The sequence below is a fragment of the Chaetodon auriga genome, chromosome 2 (assembly GCF_051107435.1).
Source record: "Chaetodon auriga isolate fChaAug3 chromosome 2, fChaAug3.hap1, whole genome shotgun sequence".
In the NCBI taxonomy this organism is placed as follows: domain Eukaryota; kingdom Metazoa; phylum Chordata; class Actinopteri; order Chaetodontiformes; family Chaetodontidae; genus Chaetodon; species Chaetodon auriga.
Window position 1 is genome coordinate 6842066 of NC_135075.1, and position 25656 is coordinate 6867721.

Here is a 25656-nt window from a genome sequence, read left to right on the forward strand (position 1 = left end):
TTTTATTATTAATGTAGCTACGTTTTAATCTCAGTGTTTGAACTGCTATGTATGGACAAAGCCAGCACCTCTAAATTATTTACATTTTGGTGAGGTTTTGGATGCTTTGCCAAGGAGAAAAAAGCTGCTTTAAAGCTGCTATAATCAATACTTTTATACCAACAATGGATCACATGACTATGTTTATGTGAAAACAGATACTGGTAGTGACAATGATCACTGGACTCTGGATGACTGCACACCGCCTGCTCAGCACCAAAGCAGCTGAAAAGTTGACAACAAGCAGAATGAACCTAATGTAGCATTTATCAGATAAAGTGCCAGCTCATCCAAAAATGGGCAAAGAGGTGGAGTGTGGGTGCAGCTGAGGCCGGCTGAACGAAGCCTTCTCACTGGAACCTAACGCCTAGCTGCCACTCAAGGATGCCATGCCCATAATTAATTGAACATTTTGATTTTGGAGCCAGCCTCGAGTGGCCATTGGAGGAACTGCAGTTTTTGGCACGTTCATGCGTTGGCTTTGTTTTTTGGCCTTGGAGGTTGCTGCTTGTATGAGATGCAAAGGTGCCTGTGTCAGGGCAGGCTGAAAATGAAATTCAACATGTGCACAGTAGAAATCCATGCCTATCTATTCTTTTTTTTTTTCTAAATGAATCATAAATCCAAAACACACAGAGATGAGAGGAATAAGGAGAGCCTGGAGAGAAAAAACTTACTGAGTTGTGAGTTCAGTCAGAGGCGAAGATGATCACAAACTTCTGCTGAATGTAGTCCCTGAATCTACCACTAAGATTATGTCCTGACATCCATGCAAGTTTAAAGACTTGGTTACAGAATGTGTGGGTCACTGTTGCCCAGCATTTGTGTCGTTACCCTTTCACTGGCGGTGTGTCCACATGATGAAGATGGAGACAGATCACAGTCTTTTCCAAGAAGGAAAATAATATTGTTTGTTCACAAGGTTCAGAGAGGTAGAACTGCAACCTGCTGCCAAACGTTTATTTGCCCCAGTATCACATCAGAAAGGTCTGATTCATGTACATACGCTATGCCTGCAGGCCACTATTCAGTTTTTTAAAAATAATTTAACTTAAAAAAAAAAAAAAAGTCAAAAAGAGTCTTTCTAATTTTCTCACAGTGCTCTACTGTTTGCTCGCCGGCCAGTGGGAAATGACATAAACACACATTAGGTAAAGCAGTGCAGGCTGTTGAGGGAAGAAGTCCAGCAAAGTGAAGCAAACAAATAAACAAGTTAGTAGTTTTATTTTCATATCTGGTGATTATTCACAAACAGCAAAAGGCATTCTGATACGTGCTCGCACTTGCAGTAACTGACAATTATTTTAGTGCAGATGATGAGGAGCAGCACAGACATCTGGTATGAACTGACTGCTGTGACATAATGTAGCATGTTTGTATGGGCAAATTTTCTCCTGCACTAAATAACATTTTTGCCATCACTAATTGTTGCTTTTGTGATATTTTCCACTGGACTGACATTCTGGGTGTCAAGCTTGTCGCGTTGCCAAACATCTGGTTAAGTGTAAGTTCAGTGTCAGTCCTACCAACATACACACACTTTCAGCCTGAGCACAGATATTTTCTTTGAGCTTTACAAAGACCAGAGTTTGTAGCTCAGGACCTCCTGCACATTGAGCTCAGGTCTGTTGGTCAGTACTCCAGGACAACACACACACACACACACACACTTTTTGCCCCTCCCCCTGGGCAGAGAGCTTGTTTCTCAGCAGTGAAATCAGTCACTGTTCAGTGGAAGTTTGGTCATGTCTGGACTGCTGGGTGTTCGCCTGCTGCTGCTGTGGGGCAGCGCCTGCCTCTGGCTGCCTGGCCAGGCCCGGGGGGCTCTGGTCATCTCTGGGGCCCATGAAGCTCTCCAGGTAACTTCACACACTGATCTTTCGTACTCATCGTTTTATACGGTAGGTGAAGTTTAATTTTGACAGTGCTCATTTTATGTGGCGGTTCCTGATTTAGCCATTGGTCTGTCTTATGAATAATCTCTGCTCCTTCAAGTTTTTCTTTCGGCCTGGTTCATGTTATGCCAGTGTGGGTTTTGTTTTGTTTTTTTTAATTATTCCTAATATCTGGGCATCATGTTGGCTCACCCTGCTGTATTTGACTTTCAGGAGACAAGTGGAGCTGCCAGATCACTGCAGGTATTTGGCAGAAACTGATCGGAGTCATATTCTGGTGAAATATTGTTGAGAATAAGTTGCATCTTCCTGCTTGTACATTATTCACCAAGTACTCGCTGATAAATGCAGGGACCTCATGAGTTACTCTGTCATAATTACAAAACTTAATCCTTAAAATGAAATAAATCTGGGTATTTTAAAAGAAGTAAGTGCAGCCCTGATTCCCAAGAAGTTTTGACGCTGTATGAAACATAAATCAGACAGAATGTGATAATTAGCTCACCCTGTCATGCAACTGAAAACAGTACAAATGCAGTATAGTTGACGTTTTACTTCATCAGCATCATTGATTTTTGTAAATATACGTTTATTCTGAACATATTTTAAACAAGTCGGGACAGGAGCAACAGAAGACTGGGAAAGTTGTGGAATGCTCCAAAAACAGCTGTTTGGGACATTCCACAGGTAAACAGGTCGATTGGTAACAGGTGAAAGTGTCATGATTGATCAGTCGTTCACAAGCAAGGATGGAGAGAGGGTCAACATTTTGTGAGCACATGATTGTATAAAGGATGTTACTACATGGACTCAGGAACACTTTGTAAAACAAAACTTCATGTTTGTCAATGACTGCATTCTGTTTCTATTCACATTTTACACAGCGTCCCAAATTCTTTGCAGTCAGGGTTGTTTAATTCACACCATTAAGTGGCAGTGAAATTGCCAGCTTTGCTTAATATTTCATTTTCCACATCTTCAAACAATATCTTCTCCCATTTCTATGTTCTTCTTGTTTCAGAAAAGAAGTACAAATGAGGCCACGGTAAGAAAATAATCTTTTTCTATCTCTATTGATGACAGTGATGAAGGGATATATTCAATTCAACTCAATACAGGCTTTATTTATCCTGCAAGGACAACCGTGTACATGAGCACACCACCCAGATTAACACACACACACACACACACACACACACACAATGCACAGAAGAAGAAACAAAAACAAAACCAAAAACCCTTATTAATCACCAAACAAATAGGAAAGCTCTAAGCTTTAACAATAAGTTTTGAAATGGTAATTAACACTTAGATAAATACATACAAACCTATAAGAAAATAACTTAGAAACTATGAAGGCTGCACAAAAGTATATGTAGAACATGTAGAAGACAGACAGCAGAGGGAATGAAGGGACGTTAGGCTCAATATGCTCATTCCTGATGATTTCCTGATGATTTGCTGCTCACAAGCTGAACTCTGATGCCAGCGTTTGACTTCAGTGATCTTTGAGCTTTGTGTTTCACTGACCAGCAAAAAAACAAGACAACATCAATAGACTTCCAACGAAAGATTGATTCAAAGAATTGATTGAGGAAAACTGAACTGACTCAACAAGAGTTTAGTTTTCAACACTCACACACTGTCCCTGCTCAGAGCGTGCAGCACCCGGGCTGACTCACCCAGTCTGTCTCATCACAGCACACCCAAAGTGGAATCAGTGACATTATGTCTTTTTAAACGTTTTCTCAAGCTCTTTGGCACCAGACAGGGCAGCACACTGAGAGCTGACCCAGCCACAAATACGATTCTGCATGAAAAGGCAGAAAAATAGCAGACCTTACAGCCATTCACTGCCTGTGCTTATGACCGTATTCATTACTGTGGAAATCTTTCCACCTCTGTGTCTCAGGTGGAGGTGTACAGCGTGACAGTGGATTGCACTGTGACGTCTCGTTTCGCCCACACCGTCATGACCTCCAAGGCTCTGAACAAAGCAAACACCTCCCAGGAAATCTTCTTTGAAATGGAGCTGCCCAAGACCGCCTTCATCAGCAACTTCAGCATGTCAGTCTGTCTACACTCTGTCCATGTTCCTACATGCATGATGACCATTTGTGTGTGGCAGCATTCATCCTTGCTCTAAAACTGATTTTTCTAAATAATAATCCAGTTCCTTAAGCCGCACCATGTCATTCTCCATCTTTGTGTCTCACAGGGAAATTGAGGGTCAGGTCTATGTTGGGGAGGTGAAGGAGAAAGAGAAAGCCAAGAAGCAGTATGAGAAGGCTGTTTCCTCTGGACAGACTGCTGGACTGGTCAAGTGAGTCAGTCAAGATAAGAAGTTCATAAACCCAGAACTGCAAGCACAAAAACACACATTTAAAGAAACATCTCTAAGCATCTGTATTTCCATGTGCTTCCATTAGAGGCTGTCAGTTATGTCTTTGTTTTATTTCAGGGCATCTGGGAGAAAGATGGAGAAGTTTTCAGTGTCTGTCAACATCGCAGCCAAAAGTAACGTGACTTTCATTCTGACCTATGAGGAGCTGCTTCAGAGGAAACTGGGCCAGTATGAGATTCTGACCAGAGTTAAACCCAAACAGCCGGTGCAGGAGTTTAAGGTGAGCCCATGTTTATGTTCAGGTTAAGGTTTATGTTCCTGGTGAGTTCAGATATTCCAAATGAGTTGTTTACCTCACAAATTATCTGTGTGTGTGTGTGTGTGTGTGTGTGTGTGTGTGTGTGTGTGTGTGTGTGTGTGTTTGCCTGTGTGGAGACAGATTGTGGCAAACATCTATGAGCCTCAAGGCATTTCTTATGTTGATGCCCATGCAACCTTCCTCTCCAATGAACTGCTCCCTCTGGTGGAGAAAACTGTCACAGACAAAAAGGTACATGATGCAACAAGCCTGCTCACCAGTTTACCAGTCATGCACTTCCTGAATCTCAACTCTTTTTCAGCTTTCAATATGACCTTTTGTTGCACATTCAATAAAATTACTGACCAAAGAATTAAGAAGAACCAAAACTGACCGTATTGTATCCCACTGTCAGGCACACATCTCTTTCTCACCAACTATGGAGCAGCAGAGGAAATGTCCAGGTTGCGATGGAAGTCTCATCGACGGAGATTTTATCATCAACTATGATGTGAACCGAGCAAAGGACCTTGGGGACATTCAGGTCAGCTCTGAACAAATTTTGCACTCAGTATCTGCTGAATGTTCATTTAAGTCACGTGCAAGATGTACTTTAATGCTGAGCTCTATAAATGGAAATGATCAGCCATTTTTCAGAGAAACATTTTTCTTTGTCTTTTTTTTTACTGCTCTTTATGATTCTCTGCCCTTCAGATTGTGAACGGATACTTTGTGCACTTCTTTGCTCCACCTGACTTGCCCAGAGTGCCAAAGAATGTGGTGTTTGTGATCGACAGGAGCGGATCAATGGGCGGAAGAAAGATGCAACAGGTGAGAGGCTGTTCAGACCGTCAGTGTGGTTCTGATATATTGATGGCCACATTTTCACCTCTGACCTTATAACTCTTTGTAGACACGAGAGGCAATGCTGGCCATCCTCCAAGACCTCCATGAGGACGACCACTTTGCCCTCATCCAGTTCGATAACGTAATCCTTTCCTGGAAGGACTCACTCACCAAAGCAACCCAGGAAAATGTGGCCCAGGCCATGGCTTACGTCAGAAATATAAGGGATAATGGAGGTTAACAGACACTAGCTTTAATCCTAAATGTCATCTTCACTTCTTAGATGATAGAAATACACTCTCATACTCATCAACTTTGCAATTTGTTGTGTGTTTTCCTTCCAGGAACCAATATAAATGATGCAGTGTTGAGAGGCGTGGAGATGCTGATCAGAGACAGGCAGGAGAAGAAGCTCCCAGAGAGGAGCGTCGATATGATCATTTTACTGACCGATGGAATGCCAAATTCTGGTGAGCGTGCATTGTGTGCACAGACTGTGGGATATATTGTTTATTTGTGTAAGTGCACATTTGATCCTTGTGCTTTATATTGAGCATTCAATTTCTGCATATTGTATGTGTGCGTTTGAAGGAGAGTCTCACCTCCCGAACATCCAGAGAAACGTGCATTCTGCTATTGGAGGAAACATGTCTTTGTTCTGTCTTGGATTCGGGAATGATGTGGATTACTCCTTCCTGGATGTGATGAGCAGACAAAACAAAGGACTGGCCCGCAGAATCTTTGAGGGTTCAGATGCAATGCTTCAGCTTCAGGTGGAGGCTCTAAGCTTTGCATTTTAATTTCTATTCAAAGCGATGTCACAGCCTTTTACTATTATGGAATCACTATTTTTTGATAAAATTTGAATAAAAACTATTTATACAGCATATTCTGTACAAATAGGTGTAACACAATGTGTGTATGCATTTATTCCAGGGTTTCTATGAGGAGGTGTCCAGTCCTCTGCTTTCAGAGGTGGACCTGCGTTACCCTGACGATGCAGTGGACTTCCTGACCACCAATCATTTCGACCAGTTGTTTAACGGCTCAGAGATCGTAGTGGCCGGTCGGCTGATGGACAGTAACCTGGATAACTTCATGGTGGAAGTGTTCGGGCAGGGGGTGAGGAGAAAGGAATGGAAGAAATGTAGAAACAGTGCTGAGGTGGAGAGAAGACATGTTTATTACTGTTTTTTAGACATAATTTCCTCGACTTTTTCCTCCCCCCTAGTTTGAGGACGACTTCACGGTGCAGGGCCAGGCCACCGCTACAGATTGGGACGTGATTTATCCAGATGAGGAGTACATTTTTGGGGATTTCACAGAACGTCTGTGGGCCTACCTCACTATCCAGCAGCTCCTGGAGAAGAGGTGAATGATGAAATCTTGGAGACTGGTCTCACAGAAGTCTTTGTTAATGACACTTTTTGTCCATCATCTTAGAGCCCATGCTGAATCTTGGAATATTAATTTATAGGTTCCATGGTGGTTTTCTGAATCCCAGTGTCGTATATGGCAACTTCAGTACATTTTCTTTCTTGCAGCAAGAGTGGTGACACAGACGAGAAAGCCAACGCCACAGCTAAGGCCCTGGACATGTCTCTGCAGTACAGCTTCGTCACCCCCCTCACCTCCATGGTGGTCACCAAGCCTGAAACTGAGGACGGTCCGGACAGCCCACTCATTGCTGACAAGCTAACTGAGGGTAAGGGAGCAAAGAAAGGATTTAAAAGGTGGCACTGGGTAGCGTTTTCTGAATATGGCTGTAGTCAAGCTTGTTCCCTGCAAAACAAAACCTTACGGTAATACATTCACAAGCAGCAGCCTGAGCTTCAGTCTGAACTGTGGAATTTATGAATTTGTTTTGTCCATCTGTTTTTGACAGCACAAAGACAACAAGCGGAAAGAATGGGTAAGACAGTGTTTAAAAAAAAAAAACATATAAACTTTTGGGATTAAGTCAATTCACTCCATTGATTTTAACATGAACTTTATTGATCCTGTACATAGCATATCGATATGCACCTCCAGTACACACGCCTTCCTATTCGCAACCACCCACATATTTTGGTAAGTACATTTTTAGCAATGCTCGCTGCATGGCAATGTCAGTCTGTCTGTCAGTTGGTCTTTCAGTCCGTCAACACAGCTATTGTATAAATTGCTCAGAATTTTTGTACAGACATTCATGATCCTCAGGGGATGGGTCCTAATGACTTTTAAAAAAAGTTACCTAAGCCGTGGAATATCTCAAGATCTATTGTAACAGTGTGGCATCTTTTCATATTGGCATCTTGTTTTTGAATGAAATGTTTCTACAACACATTTATGTCCTCCTCAGGTTGAATTGTAATCCTTAACTTTTCATCTAATGCCATCATCAAGGCAAATTCCCATAAATGTCAGCTATAGCGTACTTTGTCTTTAGCATTGACTGTGCATGCTAACATGCTAAAATAAAACAGTGAATGGGATAAACATTTCACCTGCTAAACATTAGTAGATTAACATTGTCATGGTGAGCATGTTAGCATGCTGACATTAGTGTTTAACTCAAAGCACTCACAGAGCTGCTCTCATGGCTGTAGACTCTCGGTGTTGTTTGAATGTTGCCATCAGCATGTTGAGCCAGTATCATCCATTTTATTTTTTACTGTTGTTATACTTTGGGGTCACCTGCAGTGGACGGAGATCCTCATTTCATGATAGAGCTTCCAGACAGAGATGACGCTCTGTGCTTCAACATCAACGACAAACCAGGAACCATTTTCAACCTGGTCAGAGACCCAGTACCAGGTCAGCCCAGAGTCCTGATTATCAGCATGATTTTCTTAACCTTTGTATAAAATGCAGCGCCCTTTTAACTTTTTTTTTTTTTTTTTTTTTTTTTTTTTTTTACTTCACGTGTATACTCCTTGTAGACCAAGATTTTAGACACTGCCTGTAAATCACACCCTGCAAGTGAGTGACTGAATCCCAAATTGGTTCCTCAGGTATTCTGGTAAACGGCCAGGTCATTGGTGACAAGATGATTCCCCCCGATGGTAAGATTAACACCTACTTTTGCCGTTTTGGCATCGTCCACCAGACTCTGGGGGTGAGGTTGGAGGTGAGCACTCAGGCCATCTCAGTGTTCCAGGACGGCAAATGGGTCAAGCTGCTGTGGTCTGATGCAGCTTCTCTCAAAGGACCCAAGTGAGTGGCTGCACCATAACATTGTTATCATCTTCAGTGAAAGTGGGCTCTTTCTCTACATGAGTAACATGAAACATAAAATCCAGCTCAGGATGAATAACTGACATCTTTTCCTCCAGTGTGGATCTCCTATTGACCAAGGATCGCAGTCTAACAGTCACTCTAAAAGATTCAGTCAAGTTTGTCATCCTGCTACACAAAGTGTGGAAGAAGCACCCGTACCACCGGGACTACTTGGGTTTCTACACCCTGGACAGCCACCTCCTGTCCCCTTCTGTTCACGGCTTGCTAGGTACATCATGACACATGTCAAAGAGTAGATTGCATGGTTTAAGGTGTAATAGTCGGTCAAAAGAAAAGATCTTCATTTCAGAATCTTCTTTGGAGAAGATAATGATAAAATAAATTCCTAACAAGTTAATCAGTCCACAGATAAATATTAGCCTAAAGGAGAACTGGTCCAATTTGATATCATACACAAGGCAAATGATAATCATTACAAGTTAAACATTGCATATTGCCAGCCAGAATATCATTTCATCCCGCAACCACTCAGGAAAAAGTATTGTCAAATGAAATCAGTGAAAGACCTCAAAGCAGCTAATCAATATTTTGTGTAACAATTTATTACATGACAATCTAAAAGGGGTCACTCATCGTGTTGAACCTACCGAAAATTATGAGCTTTACTGAGTTTTATACTGAGTTTAAGGACTTAGTTTAGCTGTCTGGCCCACAACTGTACTGTTCTGGTTCACTCACCGTTCTCATAGTGCAGTTTTCAGATGTAGCAGGCAGCTGTTTTCAGTGCAGGCAGACAGAGTTAGCAACTAGCTAGTGATGAACATGGAGTATTTAGCAGCTAAAGAGCCAATGTGGATACGTCTAGGAGAACGGATGGCTGGCCACCATGGGAGCTGCTGAAGTCTGAAGTCTTCTTCACATTATCAGTCCCATTCAACTGTTCTGCCATGCTTTCAACTCTCAAAACCCAGGACCAGGGTTGACGATTCTTTCCATAGAGGTTGTGGCCCTCAGCTTATCCTTAAGGTCCATAGTAATATGACTACAGATGAAGAATTAATTCAAAGTGGACCTCACTTCCTCCAAATTCTCTGGTGGAAAGTCAATAACTACTGAGTACATTTCTGGTCAGGTCCAACTGTTATGTTTGGCTGTTCAAAAAGACCCAACTGCAGCACACTCAGGCAGGCAGGCTGAAGAACAAAATGATACTGAGCCAAACCAAACAGGCAGGCATAAACTGCAGGAGCATACAGAGGCAAAATCCCACAACACAAAGAAGAAACATCAGTTACCAAACGAATAGCAAACCAGTCAGACAAGAGGACAAACACTGACAACTTGACAGCTGAAACAGGGAAAACACACTGACTAAATACACGAGAGAGGGAAGATTAATGAGGGACAGGTGAAAGTAATCCACAGTCACAGGCAGCAAGTAAAACAAAACAAAACAGACGTTCAATGTTTTTGACGTGACAGTAAAATAGATTTAATAAAAGTCAAATGAATTTTTAATGAGTGCAGAATGATTATATTTGAAATAATGTTAACTTCAAACGGTGGATCACCCTCCAGGTCAGTTCTACCATGGGATTGAATACGAGGTGACAGACCTGCGTCCGGGTGAGGTGCCGGAGAAACCGGACGCCACCATGTTTGTGAAAGGACAGGAGCTCAATGTGACCAGGTACACGACACGGCTCGGATAAGACTGTGCATGTAATGTGACTGTAAATGAATATGACCTCTTGAAATATGATTTGGTCTTCATGTCTTGTCTGTCTCTGTCCACAGAGGCTGGCAGAGAGACTTCAGGAGGGACGTGAAGAACGGAGAAAATGTTCCCTGCTGGTTCATTCACAACAATGGAACAGGCCTCCTCGATGGAGATGCAGCAGACTACGTTGTGTCGGGCCTTTTTAAAACTGCTTAAAAACACATTACACATCAATGTCTACTACAGAAACCAAATCAAAGTCATACAATAAAAAATCAATTCTGCCTGTACTTACACCATGAATATTCTGACACCATGTACCAAACAGGCTTCATTCACAGCACTGTATGGACTATTTCACAGTTTCTATCAGTGTAATTGCTGGAATTATACGAATGGGACGGAACATCCCAGAATAGTATGAAGTGCTGGAAGACAGCCCCAGCAATCAGTTGTTCGGAAAATAAATGGGGCACAATTTGGAGAGATTGACTCGAGCTAGATTCACTGATTTAGTTTGCTTAATGATTTCCAGGTCTTTGCTTTGACTGCTCCTCCTTTTTCTCTCAAGTTGATGTTGAGAATGTCGACTAGCTTGCTAACCTTTGCATGGTGACACTGATACGCCATGTTAGTCAAAGTGTTTTCTATAGTCAGGAGCTACTCTGATGAAAAGGTCTGTTACAGTTCATGTGGAGCCTACTGTGGGACTCCTGAACCACATGACAACAAATAAATGTTAAAGGGCGGTGACACTTGGTGAAACTCTTTTTCATGGTCAAATAGTCCCAAAGGAAAAGTCCCCTGAGGACTCTGATTATTGTTTTACCACAGGAAATATCAACACTTAACAGTAATTAATGTTGCTTTAATTGGTGGTTTACAGTTTGTGAGGATATAATCAGCCCCATTCACATCTCCGCATGTGTAGAGGAAATAAATGCATTCATGGAAGGGAAAATCCCACAATCTATATATCCTTAATACCTGCACTCACGATTGCATCCAGTAAACACACACAAGTACACCCTGAAATCAAGCACTAGATAGGCAAGTCAGGACAAGATGAATATAACTTGATCAAATCCTCTATACACTCTTAATCCCCCCCCCCTCCACACACACATACCACTTTACGGGAAACCACGCATACTGACTCGCACAAAAACATTGCACAGGGGTTGCAGAGGTTCCCTCCTCCTGCAGCACACAGTGTGGGCGGAGTGTAACTCTGATGGGAAGATCTGATCCCCACATGCCTCGAATTCCCTCCACACTTGTTTTCAGCCATGCTAGAGGAGAAGCTCTTCTGTTTTCCAGGCATGCCAGCGGTGAGGAGAATCATGCTGCTGTGGGTTTGCGTCTGCATCTGGCTTCCAGCTCAGGCCCGGGGAGCTCTGGTGGTTTCCCGCAGAGATGCTCTGACACAGGTATTTAGAATCAATCAATCAATCAAGTTTATTTGTCACATGTAATCCTACAAGGTGCAATCACAGTGAAATGTCATCTCACTAGTTCCTTCAATTTGCGCATTATAAAGAATTTGAATAGAGTAGGAAAAGTGATAAATAAATGTATGTGAGTGACCTCATTTAGAATCCAGCTGACCTGTGGGAAGACGCTCCTCCTGAGTCTCTCAGTGCTGGCCTGAGTATCTGGTGCACTCTTCCAGATCACAGCAGGGAGAAAAGGCTATTATCCCAGTGGTTGGGATCCTTAATGATTCCTAGCCTTATTCTTGCAGCGTCTGGTGTAAATATTCTTTGGGCAGGGTAGAGCACTGCCAACCATATGAACCACTCTTTGCAGGGCCTTGAGTCCTGCAGTCTTCCACCTCAGGACGCGCTCAATGGCGCGGGTGTAAAAATTCCTCATAAATTTAAGGTGTACCTAAAATTTCCTTAAGCATCTGAGGAGAAACAGTCGGTTGTTGTTGTTCCTCTATGTAGACCTTTTCATTATTATTTGCAATCAGGCCCATCAAATAAGCTAGATGTGCAGCATTTGCATGTAAACAAATGTCTGTATTGTTATTTTCTATCACAGTCAACAGTTTATAAAAACTGGCATAAGTTTTACGAGTTGAACTTTCCCACGAAAAATCTCCAGGCACGCAGGATGTGATGTGGTTTGCATGTCTGTGAGCAGCAACAGTGTTTTTCCCTGAAAAGGGAATAAAAGAAGATCTGTTTTGAGGATGTTAAATACCAAAGCTGTGCAGAAAAACAGAAAAGCTCCATAGAAAATGAAATGGCAAAGCAGTGGTGACGCGGTCCAGGAACACCAAAGCACCGACAGCTGAGAGGAAATATCTTTTAAAACTGTTTAAAAAACAGCTAAATAGTTCCATGACTTGCATTTTTGAGCCAATCTTGTTGTTTGGGAGTCTAGTATTATTTTTATTAGAAATAACTGGTTAAAAAGACACTTTTAGGCACATTGGGTTTCATAGAGACAGATTCTCTGCAGATTAAAGCATCAGGTGCATGTTAGGATGAGAGCTGTTTTAAGTCACTTGTTGCACGTGAAATCTCAAGTCTGTTGATGCACGCCTCCGAAGTCCAGTCAAGTCTCCAGTCAAGATTCAAGTCTTTCATGTCTCAGAATGATGACCATTGAAATGGTCTTCAAACCTTTTACTTTCACAGGAGTGTCAGTGAACTTAACATGGCTCAGAGCAAGTCCTGATAATTCAAGGTGTGCAGCTGTGCAGTGCCTGCCTGTCACTTCTTCACTGAACCTTTTTAAATTTATTGACTTTTGTTGACTCGTTTTTATAAGAAACAATAAAAAGACTTTCAGTGCCCAATAAGATAGGTGCTGGATCAAAGAACACAACATTAAAATCATTGTAATGGGAGCTACTTGGTGTGCAGATCTATGTCCTTCAGCTCTGAAAGATTTTTCTTTAAGTCTCAAGTCGCGTCTCGTCTTCATGGCGTCAAGTCTCACAGCATTCCAATCTAGGTCAACTCTCAAGTCAATGAGATCTCGTGCCACCATTCTTGGTTGACGACTTAAGACTTCCTTCACTGATAATTGTGGAATTTTGTCTTGGATAGGCCAAAATTGCTTCAGGCCTTTAGGCCTGACACAGGTCCAAGTCTCAAGTCTCCAGCTCTGTGTGTCTCAGAAACAGAAAGTAGTAAGTCAGAGACACCAGCTTGCCTCTGCCTGCGCCTCCTTTCCTCTTGCAGTTTCCGCTCCACCCACTCATCAGTTTGTTTAACTGGCTATGGTCTGTCATTTCAGACCTTAGCATGACTCACCCCTCCTGTTGCCCCCATCTCCATTTTGTTGCCAGATTGTCTATCTTGCCTAACCTGTCTGCCTCCTGCTGCTTTTTTATTCCTGCCACCTTGTTTGTTCTGTGACCGTTACATCAAGCCTCTTTTCCCATGCCTGTCTGAAGTCCTCTGTCTGGTTCTGGGTCACACCTTGCTTTCAGGACATGTCATTGCAATGCCTGCTTGATATTCTTGAAAGGCTTGCTCTGAAAGACATTTTGGAAAACAAATTAAAATCAAACTGAGTATCAACAGAATCGAAAGTGAAAGAAGTGAAAGAAGTGAAATATGTACAAAAAAAAAAAAATGGAGAAAAATTGTCTGAAAATCTGGGGTTTTCATGCCAGGCTGTGACAACTGAGGGAACCTCGCGTTTAGTGATTGCAAACAGACATCCAACGCGCATCTCTTTCCTACTTTAATAATAATGCAATCATACTATGGTGTCTTGCAGGAGACCAAAGAAGCTATGGGCACCAGGTCAATAAAGGTACTTGGTTTAAAATACTTTTAAAATAATAATATTTGGCTTCACCCTTTACAAAAGTAAATGCATATTTTGTCTCTTTTTCTTTGGCAGAAAAGAAGCACAAACTCTGGGAGTGTAAGTGTTGATATTGATATAAAATTCTGATCTCATGACCTTTCCCAGCTACAAGGCCTTTTTGCGTCAATGTTAATGTGTCATTGGGCAAATTAACAGTGAAACCTGGATGTGATAATTCAATACACTGACACCATTGGTCAAGAGGACTGGTAGCGTCTAGCTCACAATAGTGGCATTGTTTTTGTTGCACAATGAAGTCCACATTTTCTTTAAAACCTCATTGCTTCCAGATGGCACTCGCTCCACTCTTCCCTTCCTGGTGTCCACAGGCATGTATTTATTTTCTCTTTGCTTTACAGCAGACAATAAACAGGAAGTGGAAACTGGAAGTGATTTGTCCATCTACATTTCATTCCTTTCTGCGTTTGCCAGTATGACAACCGCGAAAAGTTTCATCTTACATTGTGTTTACAGAACAGTGACCTCTCTGTGTTTTGTGGCATGAATCATTTAGGGACATCCTTCATGACATCTGATCCAGAATTCAACCACAGACAGCCAGTCCTCCCAGCCACCGGTCTTGCTCGTTTGCTGTAATATGACACTGTGTTTCAGAATTTGCGTGTCTATGATTTATTGATGTTGAAGCCCTAAAGAAAGCCTTTTACTCCGCAAGCTCAACAAACTCCTCTCTGTCCATCTTTTCAGATGGTGGAGGTGTACAGCGTGACAGTGGATTGCACTGTGACGTCTCGTTTCGCCCACACCGTCATGACCTCCAAGGCTCTGAACAAAGCAAACACCTCCCAGGAAATCTTCTTTGAAATGGAGCTGCCCAAGACCGCCTTCATCAGCAACTTCAGCATGTCAGTCAAAACTCAATACTTACGACAGTGTACATAGATCTTCTCTTACTCCATGCTTGACGAACGTCCTTGTGTCTCACAGGGAAATTGATGGTCAGGTGTATGTTGGGGAGGTGAAGGAGAAAGAGAAAGCCAAGAAAGAGTATGACAAGGCTGTTTCCTCTGGACAGACTGCTGGACTGGTCAAGTACGTTGGACTGAGGGATGTAGTGGTGCTTTGAATGTGTGGTGGTGGTGGTGGTGTGCACATCAGATTAAAGTAATACATCATGTCCATCATGTCAGGGCTTCTGGAAGAAAGATGGAGAAGTTTTCAGTGTCTGTCAACATCGCACCTAAAAGCAGCGTGACTTTCATCCTGACCTACGAGGAGCTGCTTCAGAGGAAACTGAGCCAGTATGAGATTCTGATCCGAGTTAAACCCAAACAGCCGGTGCAGGAGTTTAAGGTTGAGCACACTCTCCTCTTTTATTTCTCTTAATAGTGACATACTGGTCAGGAGCAGAGAAACAGCTCGATTCTCCAGTGTGAGGAGTACTAATTGTGAGGAATTTGTGTCAACATTAATGAGACTTTCCATCACAATGTTTCCACTCTTGATCTGCCTCAGTGATTATGTCTGTGTGCGTGTGTGTGGAGACAGATTGTGGCAAACATCTACGAGCCCCAAGGCATCGCTTTTGTTGATGCCAGTGCAACTTTCCTGACCAATGACCTGCTCTCTCTGGTGGAGAAAACTGTCTCAGACACAAAGGTAAAAGATTTCTATCATTCTGTTCAAAGACTCATTAGAACTTGATGATGATTTTTTTTTTCCAGCATAAATGCTGTGTCCACTAAGGTCACTTGATATGAATCTGTTTGTCTCTCAGGCACACATCTCTTTCTCACCAACACTGGAGCAGCAGAGGAAATGTTCAAGTTGTGAAGGCACCATGATTGACGGAGATTTCATCATCAAGTATGATGTGAAGCGGGAAGACAGCCTGGGGGATGTTCAGGTCAGTGGGCAGTAAACACTTTGTGCTAGTACATAAGGCTCAGTTAGATTAACTGAAGCACAGTATTATGAGCACTGCGCTACTCTTTTCACATGAACTCCTACTTTAATTGAATAAAGTCAAACAACTCTTTGAAATATCTTACAGTCATGTTACATACTTCCGATCTCAGCTGTTTGGGGGTCTGCATAGCTGTGCTCTTAATCAAATGCTGTGTTTCCCTTCAGATTGTGAACGGATACTTTGTGCACTTCTTTGCTCCACCTGACCTGCCCAGGGTCCCGAAGAATGTGGTGTTTGTGATTGACAGGAGCGGATCAATGAGTGGAAGAAAGATTAAACAGGTAAACAGAACAGCTAACTTTGTGTGCAGGTAAGCCCCACACTGTATGTACATTTTCATTTTTGAATTTGGGAACTTTGCAGACCCGGGAAGCATTGGAAGCCATTCTGAGAGACCTCCACAAGGAGGACCACTTTGCTCTCATCCTGTTTGATAGTGACATCGCCACCTGGAGGGACTCTCTGACCAAAGCTACAGAGGAAAATGTGTCGAAAGCCATTGCCTATATCAGGAAACTAACGGACAGAGGAGGTTAGAGGAAAATACCACCTTTAGTGACAAATGTTTTGTGCCCTTCCTTATTCAGACACTGAGAAAATCCAGTTTGAATATATGCATTTTAGAATTTGTCCAACAAGAGTCGAGAGAATCAGACGACGTAGTTTAGCATAAAGATGCCTTGTCATCAGTGCGAGCTTGTTAGGAAGCACACAGACACTCCAGGAAGTCCGGAGATGACCACACTCATAACCCCACAAGAAAAAAAGCTTATTATTTTGACTATTTGACAGAGTCAAGAATTTCCCCCCTGCTTTCAGTCTTTGATGCTAAGCTAAGCTAACCGCCCACTGGCAGTATCTTCTTATTTAGTGGACTGAAATGAGAGTGGTAGGAGTCTCCTCACAAAGAAAGTGTTTTTCCCAAATCGCTGACCTGTTGCTTTTAAGAACACACTGAAGAATTGTTACTTGATTTTCTCTTGTGATAATGTTGTCTCAAGAAATGCTCGTGTTTATCTGCTCTTTGTGTCGTTGCCTTTCAGCCACCAATATTAATGATGCTGTGCTGAGGGCAGTGAGCATGCTGGTGAAAGAGAGAGAATCTCGCAACCTTCCAGAGAGGAGTGCAGATATGATTATTTTACTGACTGATGGGATGCCAAACCATGGTGAGCTGCCTTACTTTGGAAGAATGTAATAGGTCAGAGGTTACTATCTAGACCACGTACAGCAATTCCTACACTTGATTTATTTTTTAAAAAACATACATAATATATGTGTGCCTGCGTGTATGTGCGTTTGAAGGAGAGTCTAACCTCTCCAACATCCAGAGGAATGTGCAGTCTGCCATTGGCGGGAAGATGTCTATGTTCTGTCTTGGATTCGGGAATGATGTGGATTACTCCTTCCTGGATGTGATGAGCAGACAAAACAAAGGACTGGCCCGCAGAATCTTTGAGGGTTCAGATGCAACGCTTCAGCTTCAGGTGGAGTAAAAAAAAAAAAAAATCAAGCAGAGATACGGTTCATGGAGGTTTGGCATTTGATATTTGTTTGCACCTCCAAGGACATTTGGGGAACAGATATTGCATGATTTGAAGTGTCTTTGTTGCAGGGTTTCTATGAGGAGGTGTCCAGCCCTCTGCTCTTAGACGTGGATCTGCGTTACCCTGACAATGCAGTGGACTTCCTGACAAAAAACAGCTACAGCCAGCTGTTTAACGGCTCAGAGATCGTGGTGTCCGGACAGCTGACCAACACTGACCCTGACAACTTCTTGGTGGAAGTCTTCGCCAAGGGGGTGAGAAATAGACAGCGATATGTCAATTAAAACACAAATAAGACACTATGCTGGTGAAAAGACAATTCTATACTTGTTCTCACATGAAACATTTCCTGTGACTGAATATTTGATTCTAAGAGTATTATTACGACTGAATTGAACTAGATTGTCTTCTGTATTCTCGGCCTCGGTATCAAATCACTAACATGATGCTCCTATTTTACTCTTCATTTCTCTTTAAGGATGGTTGGTCCGCCACTTTGGACCAGAAATAAAAATGTAAACAGCTATTTGATTGGCTTGCCATGAAATTTTGTACATAAGTCAGTTATTAGAACAAAATGAAGTCACTAAAACAGCGACATCGTGCCAGTAGCATCAGCACCGTGGACTGCACAACAGATCAAACAAGCAAGTGTGCGAGTGTGCAGCTTAGAGGATGTTACACTCTCTCACATATCTACTACTTAGTATCGGCAATCATCCACTGAAAAAGACATATTACCACCTGAACTGTCTACAAGGGAAACAGCATGCAGGGTGCTCCAGGCAGGGTCTGTTTAGGTACCATGAACTGGCAAAAGCGTGTGTTTATCTAGCCTGTTGGTCATCTGGAATTAGGCTGCTTAATTCTCCAAAATGAGGGTTTGGGGCTGCTCACAGATTTGCAACTGCCAGACCTGAGGTAGCTGTTGGGGGTGTAAACAGCGACCCAGGCCCCATTGATGTTGGTGGTGGAGCAGAGGGAGACAACATGATATTCCAAACAACGATGTTGCAGCAGGGTTGAATACAAAAAAGACACATTTGGATAAAGAACATATATGTACAGTAAGAATAACAAAGATAATAATAAATAACAACCAAAAAATATATAAGCTATATGATAATCATACTGATTTCTCCTGGGTGGGCAAAATACCTGGATTCCCAGGGCCGCCCATTATACTCGGTCCAGTCTAAACTAAGATGGTGATCGTGGAAAACATTAGACCAGTTTAGCTTCACTGCATTAGTTTTGTCATTGTGAGCATGTTGCTGTTAGTATTTAGCTCAAAGCACCACTGTGCAGCCTCCCGGAGCTACTGGTCTGGCTGGAGACTCTGTTATAAAATGAGAATTTTAATTTCCTCTAATGTTAGTAATGTCCTATCATTTTATCTCTTTCTCTAGCCTGAACAGGACTTCTTGGTGCAGGGAAAGGCCCGTGTGGTAAACTTAGATGTGATCTACACAGAACAGGAGTACATCTTTGGGGATTTCTCAGAGCGCCTGTGGGCCTACCTCACCATCCAGCAGCTACTGGAGAACAGGTTTGACCACCTGAACTGTGTCTGTCAGCTCTATCTCAACCTGCACCAGGATTTCCAGCAACTTTCCCTGTGAACTGGGACAGATTACTGAAAGAAACTCAAATGATTTGATGATGCCTTCTTATTTTATTGCACATCATGCATCATATATCATTATCAGAGAAGCAGCCAACTAACTCCTCTTTCTTTTTTCCTCTGCCAGTGACGTTGGTACTCAGCAGGAGAAAGACAGTAAGACAGCCAAGGCTCTGGAAATGTCCTTGAGATACAGTTTTGTCACTCCTGTCACCTCCATGGTGGTCACCAAGCCTGAAACTGAGGACAGACCAGACGGCTCTCTCATCGTGGATAAACTGACTGAGGGTGAGGGAAATGCAACCAGCCATGTTTGAATAGGATTAAAATTATTTTTAAGAATAGAACAAAGTGATAGCGATCTGCTTAACCGACAAGTAAACAACATGTGTTCTTTTCAACATTGTGTGTCATTGTTACACTATGTGGAAAGCTGCTGAATCAGTATGTGAGTAGAACATGCTAACGACACGCAACAAAATGATGCTCTGTTTCACAGCCCAGCGACAGAAAGCAGAGAGACATGGTGGTAGGACAATCTCCCTTTAATTAATTATATAACATACTTTATAAATCTCATCTTAGGCTGAACCCCTTTACAGATGCGCGCTTTTATTGTCTTTGACAACAGGTTCCCAGGCCGGTGCTTCTGGATCCCATCGCCAACCAACTAGTGAGCTTTTTCATCCAGCATTCATTTAACTATGACATCATTTTATAATCATGCATCTGGTCATGTTTAATTAGTTAGCAGCTTATTTCTTTTGTATTATTTCCAACAATACAAAAAAGTGATCCTTTAAACTGACAAATTACCACCATGTTTTTTCTTTTCAAACTCGTAGCGCATTGTGACATTATTAGAAACCTGTTGGATCAGTATGTGTGAGTCGAACGTGTCAAAGACGTCCGAATAACTGTTGTTCTGTTTCACAGAGCAGCGACACACAGCACACGGCCACAGGGGGGGTACAACAGTCTCTTTTTCCTTCATTATATGACATATTTTATTCATCTTGTTTTGAGCTGAAAACAGCTTTACTGATGTATGCTTTTATTATTTCTGATAACAGGTTCCTGGATCAGAGTTCCCAGTTCCCGCAGCCGATCAAATGGTAAGCTTTGCCAGACAGCATTAGTTCAACCATTGCATAAATTTGATCATTTTTATGCTTTCACTGTTCCTGTAACTTTTACTTAAATCTTAAAGTGAAATTATTACTGGTCAATGATATCAGGTGTAATGTTATGATACTGACTTTACTAAGTGTTAAGTTTACTCTGCAGTTGTCATTTCATCCACTGTATCTTGTATTTTACACTGAAGAGGTCAGTGTAGGCTCTGCAGGTTGGGATTAAACATCATAATAATGTGCCTGTTTTACTGGAGTTTGATTTTTTATATGCAATGATCCTTGTGCAGTGGACGGAGATCCTCATTTCATGATCGAGCTGCCAGAGAGAGACGACGCTCTGTGCTTCAACATCAATGACAAACCGGGAACCATTCTCAACCTGGTCAGAGACCCAAAGTCAGGTCAGGCCTCAGTCATACTCAGAGAACACGTCTCTGTCTTTGTCAGATATATGAGAAGGGACAACAAACTGAAACATGTCATTGTTTTTAGGCTTTGTGGTGAATGGCCAGATTATTGGCAAGAAGAAAGTTGTTCCGGATGGTCACACCAACACTTACTTTGGCCGTCTTGGTATCATCCATCAGAGGCTGGGGGTGAAGCTGGAGGTGAGCACTGAGGACATCTCAGTCGTCCATGATGGCAAACAGGTCAAGCTGCTGTGGTCTGATGCAGCTTCTATCAAAGAAACCAAGTGAGTAACGCTGCTTTGAGCATTTTATTTAAAATTGAAATAGATATTTTAATCAGGTTAAAGATGCTTTTAAAAATGAATGTAAAGACATTTTCAAAATTATTTTTAGTTAGACTAAAAATCTTCACTTGCTGTCAGCCATTGGTCACAGCTTATTTTTGCCTCCCCTCCAGTATGGACCTCAGCCTGACCAAGAACTGCAGCCTGACAGTGACACTGAGGCACTCCGTTAAATTTACAGTCATTAAGCACACAAAGGTTTGGAAGAGACGCCGGGACCATCAAGACTACCTGGGTTTCTACACCCTGGACAGCCACCACCTGTCTGCTTCGGTTCATGGTCTGCTAGGTAGAGAGCTCCATGTCATGATGCGTTGATTCTGAAGCTGTTTCGTGTTTGCCAATTCCTAATTCAGAGTAAATCAAAAGACATGACGTAAGCTGTTTTCCTCCAGGTCAGTTCTACCACGGGGTTCAGTTTGAGGTGACAGACCTGCATCCAGGAGAGGTCCAGGAGAGCTTGTACGCCACCATGTATGTGAAGGGACAAATGCTCAACGTGACCAGGTGCACATGTCCCATAAAGTTTAAACACACATAGTGCATGCCAGGTGCAGAGAGCATGTCTTTATGCATACACACCTCATGATCGATTCTTCTTGAACTTTTCCACAGACACTGGCAGAAGGACTTCAGCAGCCACGTGAAGAATGGGGAAAGTATTCCCTGCTGGTTTGTTAACAACGATGGAACAGGCCTGATCGATGGGAGAGTTTCAGACTACATTGTGTCAGGACTTTTTAAGACTGCTTTCTGAACCATGAAAATTCAAAATCTCAATTGCACTGGGCCTTCATCATTACGTGAGAGTGTTATGTGTAAGAGATGGCAGATTATAGTGAGTTACAGTGTGCCTTCATTCGTTACACACACAGAGAAGCAAACATCATAAGAACCAGGGTAGTAACATGTTTATATAATGGCAATACAAAGCAGAAGTTTATGATTCCAACTGGCTGCCATGTGTGTTATTTTTAGCTAACTGCGGGCTTCTTGTGAAAGTCAGAAGTAGAATACGAGGTAAAGTGTGTGTGTTTACTGATGACCTAAATAATGTGGTGGGTAAAGCTTTCCAATACTGGGCTGTCATAGCATTACGTAAATCTGCATACTTATTTTCTTCTTGTCAATGCAGGAATGACACTGGATCAACTTAAAGCACTAAACCTGGTGGTGTATCATGGCGCAGCATGACACTGTACCGGAAACCGGCGCTGTGCTTGCTGTGAAAGTTCAGTTGGACCTACGCTTAATGTGCTTCACAGCAATACATATATTGACAATAGAAAATCCTAACTGCTTTTGCAGTCACTAACATAACAGAGTAACGGATTATCTCATTAATTGCTCATTAATTGTGTCAAGAACTGTTTTTTTCTTTGTCAGATTAATATGGCAAACATCAACTCATATTCATGTTTTGCACTTCATAAGACATCCTTTAATCATATAAAAACAATTTCACACAGGATGTACATAATTGTCCTTCGTCTTCTTCTCTGCGCATGTGATTGTATTTTTGCAGATGTTTTAACTTGTCTTAGCAGGGAAGGCCTAGATGTGACTAGTAATGTCCCAACACAAAGTGTGTTTAATGTCTTTGGCATGTTCTGCATGTGTGTACTGATTCAACAGGTCTCTAATAATGTAACAAATTGAAAGAAAGGATTTTGAAATCAGTCTTAAGGCTCTGCACTGGCTCACTTCAAGGCAACATGGGTGTGTACATGACCCGGGAAAGAACAATAACAACATGTGTTTTGCCTCACACTGTGAACTGTGCTTTGTGATCTGCATCTTGATTCATAAAAATACTGGTGGACAATAACTAGTTGGCGTATATGAACTGTGTGACTGTGGTTGAAGTCAGAGTGGTGCTTTATTAAGCATAGTGTGCTGGCTTGCTTGAGGCTCGGTGGCTCGTGACCCACTGAAGCAGTCTTGAGAGCAGGAGGCACAGTGTCCAAACACAGAGTCTTGCTTCTCTTGCTGGGTACCAGTCTCTTTCAGACATCATGGAAGTTGCCAGATGTCTCTTCTTGGAGCTGCGGAGTAGCAGAGGCACTGAGCGATGGTGAGGCTGGGTTTGGAGCTGCTCCACTGTGGAAAACAACCAGTGGGGATGTCGTGCAGGGATGTTGGAATGATACAAATACAGCTGGCACTTTGTTTCCTCAACATCATCATCGTCATTAACAAGAGCACAGTGAGTGCCAGTACTTTGAGGGGAAGGGATGGAGCTTATGTTTTTCTGAAAATACTTAAGTACATTTACTTTCCCAATTTTTAAATGCAGTGCTTTACCTGTAATCAAAATATATTTATTTTGTTGGGTATGTTTACCTTTACCATTTGATTAATTATTGAGAATGCAGGTGCAGAGGAACGTTTTCATAGTTTATGGCCACAGGGGGCAGCAGTGAGCGCATTACAGCGTATGCTCCGCCAACTGTACGCAAAGAAGATGCCGCACTCTCAGAGTACAATAAGCGACATAAAGTTGGGATTTGTGGTTTATTAGAAGTATTTTCAAACAGTTAAATCATTTTTACAAACCAGCACACTACAAGGATACTAACCGATGAGTTTGGCACATGTCCGCTACGTAAACCTCCTCACCTGCGATGAAGAACAGCGCAAAGCCGCGAACATGACTGAAAGGTATCCGTACAAGCTAACGTTAAGATGGCTAACGTTTTAACTTCTACAACAACGCGCTGCCGTAATTTAAAATAAGATAACGGAAAAATTGAGTTTGTTTGACTCACTGTAATTGTGACGTCATACTCGGTGTGTGTGTATGTGTAGTCCTACATACGCCTGAAAACGCGTGAACTGATTTCTCGACAGGTTACTGTTGACTGACCGGCAGCTGCTCTCCACATGAAGACAAGACCAGAAACAGGTGACATGAAACCGACACACAAACCATTCAGTGACCACTTTCTACGAGCGACGGTGCTCCAGTGCTCACCAGCAGCTCATTAACCCGTACAGCACAGTTTACTGTAATACTGTGCACTATCTATCTATCTATCTATCTATCTATCTATCTATCTATCTATCATTAACTCCATCAAACGATGCAACTTTACTGTAATTGTTGAACATTTATTATAGCTTTCAGTATTTTTGTCTTTATTTCGTTGTGTCCATTGAAATTCATGAATGTCATTAGTTTATGAATTTATTTATGTGTTTATTTATTTACATTGTACAAAGTTTTATCATTTCAAAGACTCATTTTTAGCATGGTACAAAATCTCAGGAAATTTAGGAACTCAGTCATCAGGATGTTCAGTCTGTACTATATTCACACTGATGGTGGAGTAGAGACTGGTGTGTCTTTATCTTTATATCAACAGCTCAGAACACACATTTTCTCTGTCCCCTGTTAATACTCCTCATTTGAATACGTGTGTTTTTGCATGTATGGTTAGTTGTGTGCTATACTTGCTCCGTGCAGTGAGTCGAAAGTGTGTGTGTGTGTGTGTGTGTGTGTGTGTGTGTGTGTGTGAGTGAGACAGAGAGAGAGAGAGAGTGAGAACTACTTGTACTGTAACAACTCGCCAGCTCTTATTACATGGCTGTGGTGTGTGTACTAATAGATCCAGGGCAAGTGTGTTGACCCCAGTCATGTCGGAAGTTCAGGAGTTGAGAGGGATTTTCTTAAGGGGTCTTTGCAGAAGTGTTTGCCTTTGTGTGCCTGTCTCTTTGTATGTGTGTGTATATGTGTGTTTGTGTAAGCTGTGCTGATTAACACCAGATGTGCGGGGCTCAGGGTGTCGGCAATAGCTTGAGAGGGCCCCACTGTACTCCATTCAGCCCTGGTTGCACAAAACGCTCAAACGACTTCTTCACACATGGCTGACATTAATATCTTTGCTGTTCATCCCCCAGATCCCCACAAGGTTAGAAACAACAGGTCAGACTGAGCTGAAGGAAGTTTTATCAAGGAGGTGAAGCAAAGGCAGGGAGTCGGTGTAGGTCTCCTGCTGCTCCACCAGAGGGCGGGAGAGAGCTGTGAAACATCTGTAGTGTCCCTAAACGCAGGTCCTGTAGTCAGCTTTGACTGCTGTGGCTTAATCCTTTTTTCCAAGGATCGTGGCCCCTTTTCAGCTCATATAAAGCTCAGGAACATTGTGTTTTTGTGTTGTATTACTGTGTGCATTTTAAAGAGGAATAGTTTACTCAGAAAGTTCTACACAGAAACAACTGCAGTATTTTAAGGCAGTGACTGAATCAAAGTTGTGATTAGTGCTGCAGCTACGGATTATTTCCAGTGTTGATTAATCTCTTGATTTTTTGAAATAATCTATATATTATTTAATGCGCAAAATGTCAGTAAGTAGTTTAAAACATCCTTCATGAGTTCTCAGAGCCATAAGTGACATTGTGGAACTGATTTTTATTTGGTCAACAACCAAAGACAGTGAATGTACAATCATGCAAAAGAGAGATGAGCAGCAA

The 25656-nt window shown here is 42.2% G+C and overlaps 2 protein-coding genes across 2 annotated transcripts; both read left to right on the top strand.

The window, feature by feature from the left end:
• Positions 1 to 1768: 1768 nt before the first annotated feature.
• LOC143333419 (inter-alpha-trypsin inhibitor heavy chain H3-like) lies at positions 1769 to 11114 on the top strand. Its single transcript, XM_076751473.1, has 22 exons — positions 1769 to 1898; positions 2148 to 2177; positions 2956 to 2979; positions 3847 to 4001; positions 4153 to 4257; positions 4396 to 4558; positions 4718 to 4828; positions 4992 to 5120; positions 5291 to 5407; positions 5490 to 5658; positions 5767 to 5892; positions 6014 to 6195; positions 6359 to 6544; positions 6654 to 6793; positions 6967 to 7127; positions 7308 to 7334; positions 7433 to 7492; positions 8105 to 8218; positions 8416 to 8617; positions 8737 to 8909; positions 10220 to 10331; positions 10439 to 11114. Exons 1-22 carry the CDS (start codon positions 1785 to 1787, stop codon positions 10575 to 10577), a joined length of 2739 nt encoding a protein of 912 aa, XP_076607588.1. The 5' UTR covers positions 1769 to 1784; the 3' UTR covers positions 10578 to 11114.
• A 532-nt stretch (positions 11115 to 11646) lies between these two features.
• Positions 11647 to 23002, top strand: LOC143333435 (inter-alpha-trypsin inhibitor heavy chain H3-like). Its single transcript, XM_076751476.1, has 24 exons — positions 11647 to 11791; positions 14103 to 14138; positions 14229 to 14252; positions 14904 to 15061; positions 15144 to 15248; positions 15347 to 15509; positions 15705 to 15815; positions 15934 to 16062; positions 16290 to 16406; positions 16489 to 16657; positions 17169 to 17294; positions 17431 to 17612; positions 17741 to 17926; positions 19082 to 19221; positions 19424 to 19584; positions 19796 to 19825; positions 19928 to 19969; positions 20233 to 20265; positions 20370 to 20411; positions 20720 to 20833; positions 20925 to 21126; positions 21300 to 21475; positions 21582 to 21693; positions 21802 to 23002. Exons 1-24 carry the CDS (start codon positions 11651 to 11653, stop codon positions 21941 to 21943), a joined length of 2841 nt encoding a protein of 946 aa, XP_076607591.1. The 5' UTR covers positions 11647 to 11650; the 3' UTR covers positions 21944 to 23002.
• Positions 23003 to 25656: the final 2654 nt, after the last annotated feature.

What these genes read in the sequence shown, in the direction of transcription:
- LOC143333419 (XM_076751473.1), top strand. Translation starts at nt 1,785, where the DNA reads ATGTCTGGACTGCTGGGTGTTCGCCTGCTGCTGCTGTGGGGCAGCGCC. An exon ending in TGCTGACAAGCTAACTGAGG is followed by an intron (nt 7,128 to 7,307) that starts GTAAGGGAGCAA and finishes TGTTTTTGACAG; the next exon opens with CACAAAGACAACAAGCGGAA. An exon ending in GGTCAGAGACCCAGTACCAG is followed by an intron (nt 8,219 to 8,415) that starts GTCAGCCCAGAG and finishes TTGGTTCCTCAG; the next exon opens with GTATTCTGGTAAACGGCCAG.
- LOC143333435 (XM_076751476.1), top strand. Translation starts at nt 11,651, where the DNA reads ATGCTAGAGGAGAAGCTCTTCTGTTTTCCAGGCATGCCAGCGGTGAGG. An exon ending in TTCATCAGCAACTTCAGCAT is followed by an intron (nt 15,062 to 15,143) that starts GTCAGTCAAAAC and finishes TGTGTCTCACAG; the next exon opens with GGAAATTGATGGTCAGGTGT. An exon ending in CAGCAGCTACTGGAGAACAG is followed by an intron (nt 19,222 to 19,423) that starts GTTTGACCACCT and finishes TTCCTCTGCCAG; the next exon opens with TGACGTTGGTACTCAGCAGG.